The sequence below is a fragment of the Anoplopoma fimbria genome, chromosome 11, assembly GCF_027596085.1.
Source record: "Anoplopoma fimbria isolate UVic2021 breed Golden Eagle Sablefish chromosome 11, Afim_UVic_2022, whole genome shotgun sequence".
NCBI lineage: Eukaryota > Metazoa > Chordata > Actinopteri > Perciformes > Anoplopomatidae > Anoplopoma > Anoplopoma fimbria.
The window spans coordinates 9,714,909-9,729,388 of NC_072459.1; the positions used below are offsets into that span (position 1 = coordinate 9,714,909).

General features: G+C 43.5%; 1 protein-coding gene across 1 annotated transcript; it reads right to left on the bottom strand.

The window, feature by feature from the left end:
* Window positions 1–3,841: 3,841 nt before the first annotated feature.
* Window positions 3,842–11,469, bottom strand: cbx4 (chromobox homolog 4 (Pc class homolog, Drosophila)). Its single transcript, XM_054607649.1, has 5 exons — window positions 11,372–11,469; window positions 11,189–11,232; window positions 10,428–10,493; window positions 8,082–8,148; window positions 3,842–6,787 (listed from the first exon to the last, which is right to left on the bottom strand). The coding sequence occupies exons 1-5, from the start codon at window positions 11,438–11,440 to the stop codon at window positions 5,381–5,383; spliced, it is 1,653 nt and encodes a 550-aa protein (XP_054463624.1). The 5' UTR covers window positions 11,441–11,469; the 3' UTR covers window positions 3,842–5,380.
* Between the last annotated feature and the right edge of the window lie 3,011 nt (window positions 11,470–14,480).

Consider the following 14,480-nt stretch of genomic DNA (forward strand, 5'->3'; position numbering starts at 1 on the left):
ATCTTCATTTTCGCCAAGAGACACGTCGGTGTATCTTAATCGTGCAGGCTCTACCTGCTAAGGCCTCCAGGTCATCCACGTTATCTGCTCAACTGCGATGAACGGAAGGTCAAACAGATGCACTTGGAAAAATAATAAAATTATAAAAGAAATGCTCAACACAGCATGGGCACGATACTGGGTCGTTTTAATTATCTGATTTGGACTTCGATTTTCTTCCCATTTTCCAGTTTCTCTAATTTAAATGAGCACATTATGCAGCATGTGCAGGAGAGTTTATTCATTAAATGAATAAAACAAAGTCCCCGCATCAGGTATCTGCCATCGACGACTGTTTGTTGATGCTGTGCGCCAGACGACACATGATTTGGCCACTGATGGCGATTGTTAAAGACGTTGAAGCTTCAAAGGCAGATGTAGCTAAAAGCTGACATTATAAAATAAATATTCACAGTTATTTCACTCACATTTACTGCGAAATATTTGCATTATGGAGAAGAATTGCCTATAAAACCTTTGCTCTCCATTCCTCCTCCATCTGCACAGCAGCATTCATGTTTAATCCATGAATCCTGAGTTCATATTTTTCCTAAAAATGAGGCACATCAAAATAAACAGGCAGGGTTTTTAATCAATTGTAATTATTTGTCAGGTTAATTAGATTCGGGATCATTTAATGCAGATGTGTGAAATGAAATCGCAACATAAGCAGGGAGGCTGTGTGTCGTTTGTCCGCCTTCATTCTCGATCACGTTCAACATACATGAACTACAGGATATATACACACATATATATATATATATGTACATATACATATTTGCTGCTATCTGTTTGAATTCTCCCCGCTGTGGAGCAGACAAAGCCGGGTGCGCCTCGGACAAAAGATGCGTTGTGGCTGCCGTAGAAAATATGAACCACCATTTTGATAGTCATAGCCTGCAGACCGACATTTCCTGTCGGTACTATAATGGCTCGAGTCTGCACGGTTCGTGTTCAGAGAGAAAGGCGGCTGGTGCTGCTGCTGCTGCGGTTCTCCATATTTGGCTGTGAGTCGGTGAAAAGTGAGTCTGCGGAGCCGCAATGGCGACACAGCCGCAAACACGAGTCAACAGAGCTGCTCTGTGAGGGACGTTATTGGTTCTCTCTGGTTTCACTGCTGCGCACAGCTCGCTGCTGACTGTCCTGATGTCTGCACCGGGCGACATGTTCTGCTGAAGGTGGCTCAGGCTCACACATGGAAACCACAAGCGAGGAACTGTGAAGCCATATTTGCTTTGTATTAGAAAGCATCCTTCACAGCAGCCCGGTGCACCACAGCAGCTGCTCTCATGCTCCACACTGGAACTATTTTAGATTTTTTTTTTTTTTTTGGTAACACCTATCTGTAGATGAATCTGCTTTTTGTTCTGGATGTAAATGAAATAAATTCAAGATCCAATGAGTTATTTTTTTTTTCTCTATTGTTTTATATATTTTAAAAAAATAAAATCAAAGAAGTCAACAGTGAATTCACAACTAATGAACGACCCTTCCATGTTTTATTTTAAAATATCCTTTTTTTTTTTTTTATTTTTTTTATTTAGATCGTTTAAATTGACTGAGCAACAGGCCTCCTGCGGGTCACACACTGGGCATTAAATGATCCAAACGACCCTGCTGCTGACATGGTCCTGTGAGGAAGCACTGTGCGGGGATGAAACCGACACTGTGCAGGATTGCTGCTGGGTACGATGATAAAGGGGGAATGTGAAACATCACACTTGGTCTATAAATATGTTCCCCTGCTCAACGATGTTTCAGTTTCCTACGGATGCATGACTGACTGCGTGGCTGGTTCAACGCCATGAACGGCCTATAGAGATAGCCTTCAGAGAGAGAGAGAGAGAGAGAGAGAGAGAGAGAGAGAGGTGCGAGATGTGTGTTTGTGGGTTTTTAAATTCCGCTCATATCAACTGATATCGACCGAGTTTCGAAACTGAGAATGGTGTCATGCGTGTGTTTGGTAGGCTGTTCCCCTGTGGGCCTGTTTGGAGTAATTGATTGGTTGTCATATATGTTTGCTCTTAACAGACTTCAGTAGCTCAAACTGCACACGTAGCAGCGGACATAAGTTATTTATTTGTTAATTCATAGATTTATTCTGATTTAATGTTTGAACTTAAGTTAAGTTTATTAACTGTTGCTGTTCCCACTTCAGCGAGTTATTCCAATCGGTCTTTTTTTTTTTCTGACACGAGGTCTTAGAGAGGGAGAGTAGAGAGAAAATGCGAAGTGAAAATAAGTTTATAAGTCAAAAACGAATAAAATGTAAGGTTTAGGTAATTCTTGGGGGATTTGTAGTCCTCTCGACCCTGATTGCCTAAATGAGATCCACATAACAGATCTGTAAGGGTTACCTGGTGTATTTTTACGTACTTGCAAACCAGAAATCCACCGTGAGAAATAACTTAACTGACAACACCACAGGATCACAGGGAAGTTCAGAGAGAAAGACTTTTTTTTTTTTTTTTTTTTTTTTTTTTTTTTAAAGGTGGAAAAATGGCTAATCTATCTGATTTAAGTGGAGTGGACATATGTCCTATGTTACTGTTCTTAAAGGGTTCTCTGTTTGTGTCTCAGTCTTTAATAGGCATCTCCCATGACTACTAAAGAAGACACACACACACACACACACACACACACACACACACACACACACACACACACACACACACACACACACACTCACGTACGCACACACACTCCTGGGCCTTTTCTATTGCTCAAAACATTCAAGAGGTAATCTCTTTACAAGCTTGAGATTCCAGAGTAATGATAATACTTTCTGCTTACATTTGCAGATCAGAGTCCTGGTTAGAGGCCTTTTATTGATCCTCTGTATGTTGTGTCAAGTCAGTTTTAATTATATAGCCAAATATCACAAATTTACTTCAATGGGCTCTACAATCTGTACAGCATACAACACCCTCTGTTTTTTTTACCCTCACTTCGGAGGAAACAAAGATAATAGATAGGCAAAGGTATAGTTTGTGGAGATCAAACAACATAATAAAATGATGTTAAAAATACTGAGAGAGGCCCACACATTTGGCAATGTCATGAAAGGTCAGCTGAAATATGCACCAATGTGTATCTGAAGCTTTGCATGTGTATCCTTGTCTTTGTAGGTCTGGACTTGCCCTTTACTGTATGATAATAATGTAGGGAGAATTGCTGTCATAGTGACACAGCGTTTTTACGAGACAACACTGTCCTCTATCACAAGTTACACAATGATCTGGGAATGCCACGGTCATGTTTCAGATGCTATTTAAATGTCATATAACCGACGCCCTTAACAGGCACATTGTTCGGAAAGGCACACACACTTATTAGCCCTACGACGGACAAATAGCTTCCATGACGCCTTTCTTCTTGATAGAATCTCAAGAGTTACATAACAGCCGCCCCTCCGGTCATGTTGTGTGTTTACATTCCTGCTTGGGGTCGAGCAGCAGTAGAAAAATAATGCATTGCTAAAGTTTTAATAATACAAGTGGCCCTTTGTGCAGGATCGTTTGTGATTATGCAATATGATCTGTTTTTCTATTCATGGTTCACAACCAAGTTAGTGTTTCTTGTGTTTATTGTTCCATTGGTTCTCTGTATCAGCAGAATCGCTTCTTAACTGCAGGGCAGGAACAGTGATACATAAATCGTTCACTGAACGCCAAAAAAACGCTAGAAGAGTTTGCCAATAGTACGTCCAGAATCTCTACTAGTCATCAAATATAAATGCATAGACATATAAGAGGTTATTTCTCTCTCTTTATTGTGAAACATACCTTCCAATAAGCTGTGCCAACAGCAATAAGTCTACCAACTGCTGGTAGAACATACTTTATATCAATCATTTTGATTTCCAAGTGCGAGAATGAACAAAACAAAGCACAAAAAAGAGAACCAAAAGGAGCTTACAGACTCAAAATATCTTTTCAACTGTTCAATGGAATCAAATGTAGCTTCTGATGCAGGGAGCAGCTTTGTTACAACAAATTAAAAGTCAATAAATGTGCTGTTTTTTTATTATCATTTTAGCATTATTACTGGTTTGCATCAAATGTGCGTGGAAGGCAATTTAGACTCAAATGTAGGTTACATCCAACAGCTTTGACATTTGAATTTTTCAGCAGCATAATCAAAACAGCTTGCACTCATTGGCGTGCATGTAACAGCATACAAAGGCAGCCTCCCGACTCACATTTAATCTGTGTAAAGTACTCCTTATTCACCCTGGTAGCTTTTGAAAGCAAATAGCAGTAACGTGTGTTTTCCAGATCATACAATGAGCTCCAAAAGCAAAATGAGATGAATATCGCTTCTCTCTGTGACATCAGGAGAGTCCTAATGAGACTAGCATACGTATTATTAAAGTAACTCCAGCAATATGTGAGGTCAACAATAAGTTAATAGATCACAATCTTATTATGGTAAGAATCAATACGTCGTCTTAACGGGAAGTCACACATTTGAAAAATGACATATTCTTAATGGTAACCGACCTTTGAGATGTCACATTTCATTCCATAAATGTTTGCTAAAGGTGAAATGTGCAACTTAGCAATAGATCGGGTTGCAACGGCATGTTAACTGACGGCTTTGTTGCACGTCAATGGCAAGATCAAAACCCAGACAATAGAAGAAAAGACCGGGACATTTCTTTAAGGTTGTTGACACAGCCGAGCGCGTCCCACACTGTGTTTCCACCATATCCAGACACACCTGCTTTGTCAATTTGCATGTCATAGGTAATCATGTTTTCTCAAACAAGCCACAAACAAAGCATGTAACAAAATTTGCCAATTCCATCTCAGGGAACCTGTCTGGAGGAAAAAGTGAAATAAGACTTCAAGAGAACAGCTGTTTTTTTTTCTCCTCGTAATGACACAAACCAACGTATGAAAATGTAATTAAGTGCTTTCTATTTGATCTTTGATCAGCATTTACTCAACAACATCCTCTCTACCTTCTATCAGCGCGAAAATAAGTGATATTATTCATACAAAATATGTATAAACCTTCATACATCTCAGGTTATAAGTTTGGTGCAGATATGAAAACAACAGCAAAAGTATCCCCGTTCGGCTCGGTATGACAAATAAACAGTATTTTTAAAGTGGAACACATCCACCTGAATGCATTCGCTCAAATCCTCGAGGGCACTTTCTTGGCTACGACGTCACAGAGGAGTTACAGTATAAAACATTCTAAGAAACATATTGAATTTGAATGATAAATTATAAAATTTCAACATTTACAAAATTCTGATGTTTTTACATATGTACATATTAACAGGATTCATCCAATCGTTCACCGGTAGTCTTACTTTACAAATGGTTTCTTAGAAAGAAACAAACTCCTTGAAGGTGACAGTGAGACTGTTTGTCGTGATGTCAGTGATTATGATATTTCCCATAAAAGGGGAGATTTTTTTAAGAGGTGCTTCTTCAGATTTCTCTGTGGATTTCTGTGGGTCTTCTTCTACCACAGGAGTTGTGTTTGTGACGGCAGGCTCGGGCTCCGGCAGTATTTCCGTCTCCACCTGCTTCTTAGTTTTTGGGCAGCTGAGATCCATCGGCTCCTCTTGGCTGCCGGAGTCCACGACCTCGTATGTAAACGTGCTGCTGTGGCGGGGGCCGCTGCAGTGGAGGTCCATAGGTTTGTCCTGAGGCGGCGTGACCACAGTGCTGGGGACGCTGAAGCTTCTGGAAGTCAGGTAGGTTTTGGAGACGCTCCTGTCCTCAGCGGGATCTGATAGCTTACGCTTGCGGTCGTTGGGGAAAGTAGGGATCCGGATCTGGTCAACGGACGTCGGGGTCGGGATGTTGGTGTCAACAGACCAGGACGTCATGGGTGAGCTAGCAGTCAGCTGTAGCGGTAGATCATCCGGTAAATCGGCCTGTCCGCGAGCCACCTCGGTGTTGTATTCCTCTGCTGTGCTTGGCGAAGGTTTGGAGAAATGCCTGTCCTTTGGGGAACACTTGATAGGATGCTCTGCAGCCGGGAGGGAGCGGCCGTTACAGAGCTCTTTTGGGATACCGTTCTCCGGTTGCTCCACCATTTTGGTTGTGTGTGCTGGATTGTTCTCCGACGGTTTGGTGTTTTGGGGTTTCCCTTCGCTAGAGGATTCCCCGTGTTTACCCTTAGCTCCATGAGCCTTGTTGCCGTCCATATATTTGCTCATGACGATAACAATACGTCCGTTCTTGTTTTTGTTCTTGATTATCTTCATTTTGCTGCTGATGGCGCTCGGTAGGGTTGCGTCTTTAGGATTGGGATTGAGGGCATGTTCGCTCTCAGCGTCTTTAACAGCTGGTTTCCTCACCTCCACTGCCAACTCTTTCACTTTGCTCAAGCAGCCTGTGTCCTTGTCTCGAACCCATTTCTGCTGCAGGGCCAGCGGTAAGTTCCAGCCAGGATTTGCCGGTTTACTGGCCGGTTCCTGAACTTTGACCACCTCTTTGAGCCTGGAAGGCTGAGCTTCGTACATGCTCGGGTCGGGCTCGTAGTGGTGGTGCTTCTTGCTGTTGAGCTGGTAGATGAACTTCTTCTTGCCGTTGGTTGGCTGGTCAGCGGGGACCTCCTGGCTGCTGGGCTGGTACTGATGGTGCTTTTTGCTGTTAAGCTGGTACTGCTGAGGCTGGGGGCGCTGGACCGGGACAGGGTCGGACTTGAGGCTAGCCTCTGCATCCTGAGATGATTCTTCAAAACCTGCAGGGATACAGGATCTCCTGGCAAAGGAGGGTACCTTCAAGAAAGAGACAAGACACCAAGCTTAACATTTCCCCTGTTTTCATCAAACACAAGAATATAATGAGCCAAATAATAATAATGAGGAATTGGAATTCTGGGATTTATTAATAACTAAAACAAGTAGGCCAACTAAGCATTGCATCTCACAAAAGATTTACAAAAGAATGGTGAAAACAGATTTATAGCCTATAGTATGTATATGAAAGACCAGAGCCTACATTTCCCATAATGCCTCACTGTGTTTTACACTCCCTGGCAAAGGCTAATGTCTTTCAAACTCTATGCCACAATTATGAAATGCACAATTTTACGTTATAAACTTGTGGTCTCCAAGTCCAAGCTCAGATAACACCAACAACATCACTATGAAATCATTTTTTTTTTTTTTTTTTTTTACAAACTGTGCATATCAAGTAAGGTTTAATGCCCCTTTCAAAGGAGTTGAAACAGCAGCTAAAGTAAACAAACCTGCAGGCTGAAAATGAAATAGTTTATAAGATATTGAAATAAACTATCCAATCAGTGCTCAGCTTATGACCTCCCTCCCACCATCTTGTCCCCTCCCCCCTCCTCCTGTACAGGCTGACCCTTCGGGCCGTCAAAGGGGCACTGCAGCGGAACGCTCAAGACGCTCTGGCTGTGACCTCGGGTCAGAGAAGTGCCACCAGACATGTCACGCTTTATCCCTGATTGCTGGCCACGTGTGACTCTGGCAATGTGGTATGCCTCTTAAGGAGTGACACTGCATAACAATCAGCTCCAAGTCTCCCAAAATATCTAATGACATTGTAAAGGACTGAGGTAAAATAGTCAAAGCACAAGAAAGTGCTACTTTCAGTCATCTATTTTTATCTTGTGCAAATAGGGGAAATGAAAGAAAACACTCTCCTGATACAGATTCACCCCCCAATAATAAGCTCTCTTTAAAGCTGTATTTTTGCATATGAAGCTATTTAGCATAAGAAAATAATGAACATGCAGATGAAATGAGTGCACTCATGCAATGCTTGGGTAACCTCAGGCAACAAACCCTGTTTCATGATGAGTGAGCACACAAATCCAGCTGTAGGACTCCATCCATTCTTCGCCCTTTACTCCATCTCTCCCAAACAAATCTATTAATAACCATGATGACTGTAGCTTTTAAACACCTGACAGGCCCAAACCCCCCCCCCCCCCCCCCTTTGGCCTGAGACAGAGTGAAACTTAACAGGAAGGCTTAGCAAAGCAGTTTTCCACAGAAACTGGTATGTCCCTGATGACTCGTAGATGATGAAGAAGATAATTACCTGGAGTAAAAGGTGTTTCGGTTTTGGTCCCCGTTTGCGATATCCTATCAGCTGCTCCTGCCTCTCTCTGCAAAAACAAAAAGGTAATTACATTTTATTGCATCATATTTACCTTCTATAAACAACATATCATTAAACTGACAGTGTTTCACCTTCCTGCATTAAAAAAAAATAGAAGTACATCACAAAGAAAATTACATCGTTGACATTTTGAGTATTTGTTCATTTTCTTCTACCTATTCAAGGTTAGAAGTGGAATTTAGATTTGGAGGACTAATGAATGCCCACGTGCGACCTGCTGCAAAGCATTATGGTCCTTATTTGCATAGCTCTCCATGGTAATAGGCCCATTCCATATTCTCATTATCCAGGAGAAATTCAATTAAGGCTACAGCTGGGAAATTCTCCCCTTGTCTTTCAAACATCCTCCCTCCTGCAGCACGCCCTTCCTTCTACATTCAATCTCTAATTAGGGTCATGAGGGATGAAATGGCATAAATACAGCAGAACTTCTGGGATACATGCTGCTGTTGAAAACATGCAAACCACCACCCTTGTGCAACACAACGCCTACACCCTGAAAATGTACGGGGATGAGTATCCGACAAATAACAAACATCTCTTGGAGCTGTTTTTGTAGAGGGAGGAGAGAGGGAAACGTGTTATTGTTGTACTGACTAGACCGAGCGCTTGGGCTGTCTGTGAGACATTACTCCCTGATATAAACCTTGACTCATCATTGGCTCACAAATAACCAGCAGTGGGTGAAGGCCGGCTGCTCACGGGCTTCACCAGGCGGGCGTAAATCCCGCCTATTGTTGACATCTTGCTGCAGATGTTCAAACTATCAGAGCTGCCAGAAAATTGCCACAATAAACAGTCTACATTTTAATGCTATAATGTGTGCGATTTCAAACAGCGTCCAACGGGGTGACCCCTATTCACAGAAGATTTGGCAATTACAGCCTCCCTTGTCGGATCCCCTCCCCCATCCTCTGGGAGCAGAGAGGAATCCACACACACGGCACAGAGGCAGCACTCCATGACCATCAGCAAAGAGCCAGACACACACACACACACACACACACACACACACACACACACACACACACACACACACACACACACACACACACACACACACACACACACACACACACTCAGGCAGGCAGGCAGGCAGGCAGGCTGCGGGGGAATATGAGAGCCGTACACTGGAAACGCTGGAGAGCTCTGCGTGTCAATTAGCCTTTTGAGAAATACGAATTCCTTTCCCAAGCCATCGTGTCTTTACCCAGTCCGACCAGCGGCCTGGTGGCCTACAGAGAGAGTAAATCTCACAGGCCTCACGAGTCCAGCAACCCAGACGAGATGTTGTTGTGCGAGCGCCACAGGGCTTAAAATGAAAGCAGCATTTGTATTCATTAACATGTCATCCCTTGAGATTGACATTGATGTGTTTCTGATTACCTACAGGCCTATATTAAACCTTGTCTTGACCCACGATAGAATGCAGGTTGATGATTTATGCATCCAAGGTGAGATATTTCTGTTTCAACAACATTAAACAGATAAATAAAGGCAGCAGTCGTACGCCATGTGTCAACGCTGGCGTTGTTGAGCGGTTTTCTTTCGGGTGGAAAACGTTACATGAAAACCGCCTGCAGAAGTAAGACACAGCTCAGCCTATTAGCAGATCTCAGATCGGTGTAGTGATGAGAATACCACCAGGCAGCAGCTTGGCCCCGTCACATGAAACCACAACAAACCGCTGCACTTGTATCCTGCATCCTGAATGAAAACAGTCAGGCTCTGGAGTGCAGCTGCTAATTCAGCACCTGTCCCGCTAAAGCTTTACAGTTGCTATCTAGTAAAGATATGATTATAACCAAATTATTGTAGTTTAATCCACACGGGGAGCATTGCTTTTCCATTTTCATGGTCCATCGTGCACCTTCTAGTAAAAAAAAAAAACAACCCAAAAAACGGGGCAACTTCAGTTTTTTCATGGCATGCTGGTGAGCCCTCTGATTCCTGATGCAAAAAAACAAGTAATTAAATGATAATTTGTGACAATTAATGTCAACATCCATGCATGTATTTCCGTGTGTCCAATCTGTTTAGTATGATTTAGGAATTCTCACTACCACATCCCCAGCCTTTTCCCCAGGAGACAGTCCTGTGGGGGGAGGAGGAGGAGGAGGAGGAGGAGGAGGTGGAGGAGGATGGGAGGAGGATGGGGGGGGGATCAGTGCTGGCGTTACTGGAGCGCCCCTCCTCCCATGCCCATATATGGTCACGGCTGAACTGGAGCCCTGCGTGGCCCTGTCCTAAGTCCACATCTCTCACCTGTGTTGAAACGCGACGAGGAGCCGCGGGTCAAGGATGTTTTCCTCTGGCTCCCATGTGTTGTACCTGCAGAGAGGAGAGCGCAACTGTCAGAGAGCTGTCATGTGCAAACTTCCTTTTTCCTAACACACACACACACACACACACACACACACACACACACACACACACACATTCCCACATATGTACCATGACTGTGCAGTCAGTGTGGAGTGAGTGGACAGGTAAGGCTGGGCGTCCAGTTTAACATCACGTGATGTGGATAACAGAAAATTGTAAATATGCAACAACTAGAAGTCACATTCCCGCAACGGCTAAATCAACCATGAGGACACGCAACTGCACCGCAAACATGTCAAAGAACCCATGGTGTGTGTGTATGTGCTCTCCAAACGCTCCTGCAGCTCCAACATACAGTCGGCCATTTTAGCACCACTGTCTCGTAAATTCGCTGGCAGAGCAGAAATAATTAAAACGGGATTACATGGCTGTGCCTACCCCCTTCCCTCGCATAAATTAGTGAAGGCATCCGCGGATACACTGAAACACATACCGACCGCGCTCTCCGCACACACACACACACACACACACTCACACACACACACACTCACACACACTCTGTGCGCGCACGCCCTTGGAGAATGGCATTTTTTTTAATAAGCAACAACACTTGATAATGATGCAAAATGATGCATTTGTTTCAGTGCATGTGGAAATATTTAAAAAAAAATAAAAATAAAGATCATTGCATTGAGACTTACTTGGGAGACCAGCCTCGCCACTTGACCAGGTACTCGATCTTGCCCTGTGATGGTGGAGAAGGAATAATATCTGGTGAGGCTCGATGTCAAACGCAATATTATACATTTCAACCTTCAACGTTTTTGCAAAACATGCTCTCTCTCTCTCTCTCTCTCTCTCTCTCTCCCTCTCTCTCCTCTTACCTTGCGGATGCGCTTCTTTTCGATGCCCTCCACCGCAAAGACGTGCTCTCCGGCGGCAGGGAGCTCCATTCTCGCCTGAATCCGATCGCGCTGGTGGAGGGGGGGGACGGTGTGTGTGTGTGTGTGTGTGTGTGTGTGTGTGTGTGGGGTGTGGGGAGGGGGAGGGGGAGTGAGTCGGTGAAATGTTGTGCAGAGCACCGTCGATGTGCCTTCCTGCGCGGTGCGTGCTGTGCGCGCTTTGGTAGTTTTCCAGTTGTATCCAAATCCAACTGTATTCCCTCCACCTCCTCTCCTCTCTCTCTCTCTCTCTCTCTCTCTCTCTCTCTCTCTCTCTCTCTCCCTCTCTTCTTTGCACACTCCACAGTGCTGGCTATGAGCATACAGATATTCACAGTGCGGCTGCGAGCAGCTCTTTTCGTGCAATAGCTTCAGCTCGACGCATGACGTCAGGAGGGGAGGGGGAGGAGGAGACCTTGCACAGAGGTTGGTTGGGGGGGGAGTTTTTTTTTTTTTTTTTTTTTTTTTTATCCCGTGCGTACTGGACTGCGGGAGGGATATCTGGAAAGTCAAATCAATCACTTCCTTACTGTTACAGCACTAATGCATCACATCTACTCGTGCAGTTGTATTGATTATTTGGATTCTGGTTGGAAGCCCTCCTCAAACAACTGACACACACGAGAAATATACCTTGAGTGGTTGAGTTTTACTGAAGTACATGTGGTGTTTGGATGTTAATTAACAGTATAACTTCACAATAGATGCGTCAATTATAATCCACATAACGGTTATGTTATAACTGCATCAGACATTTTTTTTTTTTTAATGCAGCAAAACTGCACCTGAGAGAGCTGAAATGAGCAGTTTTTTGTCTCCAATCATCTCTCTTCACATCAGTCAAAGCTGTTTTTAGCAGGAGACCTCTAGCCTTGGAGGTGGCAGAAGCGAGTCACCAAAGGCTTGTTTATCACTCAAACTGAGGCACTGATGAAAGACCAGTTCCCTTTTTTTTTTTATTTTTAAACCCCTTAAAGCAACACGGTTGTAGATCTTCGATCTGCTGACAGCGCCCTGCAAATATAGGTCACACAAACCCACCGTCAAACCAGTGCCTTGTTCCCTGGGCTCAGCTGCCATAAAGTTGACACACAGCAGAGGTTTGCTGTCCAGCCCCGAGCCTCTACCTGTGGCAACTTCCTAATGGTCCCAGTAAGCTCAGCTGGTTTGCCCTTAAATCAGCCTTACAGCCTGTTAATCGGTTGTAATATTGGTTGTCTATCTGCATCTTGACAATTTAAATCCAAAAAAGCATAAACCACACCAGCAGAGAGTATGTAGTCTGTGTTGTAAATGTCAGCCGCATTAAGTCACTAGATTTATGGGGACTTAATTGGAAGCATGAGAGAAAACGCGCGTTCGTGCATCAAATGCTCGCTTTCGTGCGTAAATTGGGATCTGTGCGCACGATTTTCATCAAAAAAGGGGGCAATTCGTTTGAGGATGGCGTCAAAAGACAACCAAATCAGCTTAAAAAACCCCGATGCTACTCTTGCTCCAAAAATAATTCAGCACCGCAAGGGTTAAAACGAAGCCTGCGAGCAGAGCGGCGGCGGCCAGCCTATTACACGCAGGCACGAGATCTCTGCCCTGCCATATAAGGCAATGGAGAAAAAGCGCCGAAATATGGCATTTTACACTCAATAATTCTCGAGTTTCACTCTTGAAATGTGTGCAGGAGGGGGTTAAGACTCATAGATCATCAAACGTGCTCGATTAAAGGTCCGTCTATTCGCTTTATTCCTGTTTTTTCCCTGTGCCCTTCAGCCGCGGAGCATACGCCCTGCTTCCCTAGCAACAGCATGAAAGGAGAGAGAGAGAGACGCAGAGAAACAGAGAGAGAGAGAGAGAGAGATAATTTAAGTTTGTGACAAACAAACAAGCTCTTGATTAAATTACACCAAGAAGCTGATGTTTCCCCAATCAGTGTTTTGTCTTTGAACAGATCTCATCGAATCGAAATGCATATTGAAAAGGTGTGAGCGCATTTTAAAAAAGGGAATATTTTAGAGTTGGGAGGTTTTCCCAGCATGTGAGCTCTGTTTATTCACCAGGTACCCAAAATACAAATTATGTATCATTTTGTGTTTGCACTGACGGGGATGACGCCCGAAGTCTGCGTCAAGACAGAGATAATCACTTGGAAAAATCGTCTGACTCAGCCTGTCGGAGTGTGTGATCGGATCACAGCTCCATGTAATATAAATATATTTGTTTATACTTAAAAAAAAAAAAAAAAGAAAATAATCAATAGACTTTATGAGAAATGTGCTCCAATCACCTGGCAGGACTAAAGTGAAACAGCGTCACCAACACGCAGAATGACTTCTTAATTTACAGAGATCAGGTTGCACATCAACTATGATGGTTTGAGGAATTGGAAACCTTTCGTTCTTTAAAAGTATTTTTTTCGTGAATCCTAAATTGGTTCGCTGAGGAGCTGTGAGTGTTTTCCTCTGTGGCCGAGAGATCCATACAGCCCGGAGCACCTTAATGATCACACCGGGAAGGAAACACAACCAGACCAAACCACCTGAAGCACTAAGATATGTCTTCACTAAAACCTCATCTTCCTCTTTATTCATGTGAATATTTACAGTGCAGTTCATCCCAGGTCTGCACGCTCTCTTTGGGATGCGTTCAGGTAACCACGTGCTTCTTTTTGCACTTGTTCATCTGCGACTTTGACATTCAAGGTGTTGATAAAACGGCTGACTGGAAACAAACCATTTTTTTTTTGTTTCTGAGAGCTTCGTTTCCCGACAGCTAGATGCAAACTCTTCAGGGAAAAATAAAATAATTAAAAAAAAAGACATGGTCGCTGATCAAAATCAACCCACGCGGATCAGGTGATTTGTTGAGAAATAGTGCTGGAAAAATAGGCTCAATCCCAAATTCAACGATGCACGGACCCTATGTGCCGTTGATCGCGGTGTGAAAACGCCCCCAAATGAACAACAAACACGGATATTCAGACTTCTTTGTGACTGTCCTTGCCTTAAACTTTTTGGAATTTGAAGACTTGTTTTTTGTTTTTTTTCAAGGGAGTGCT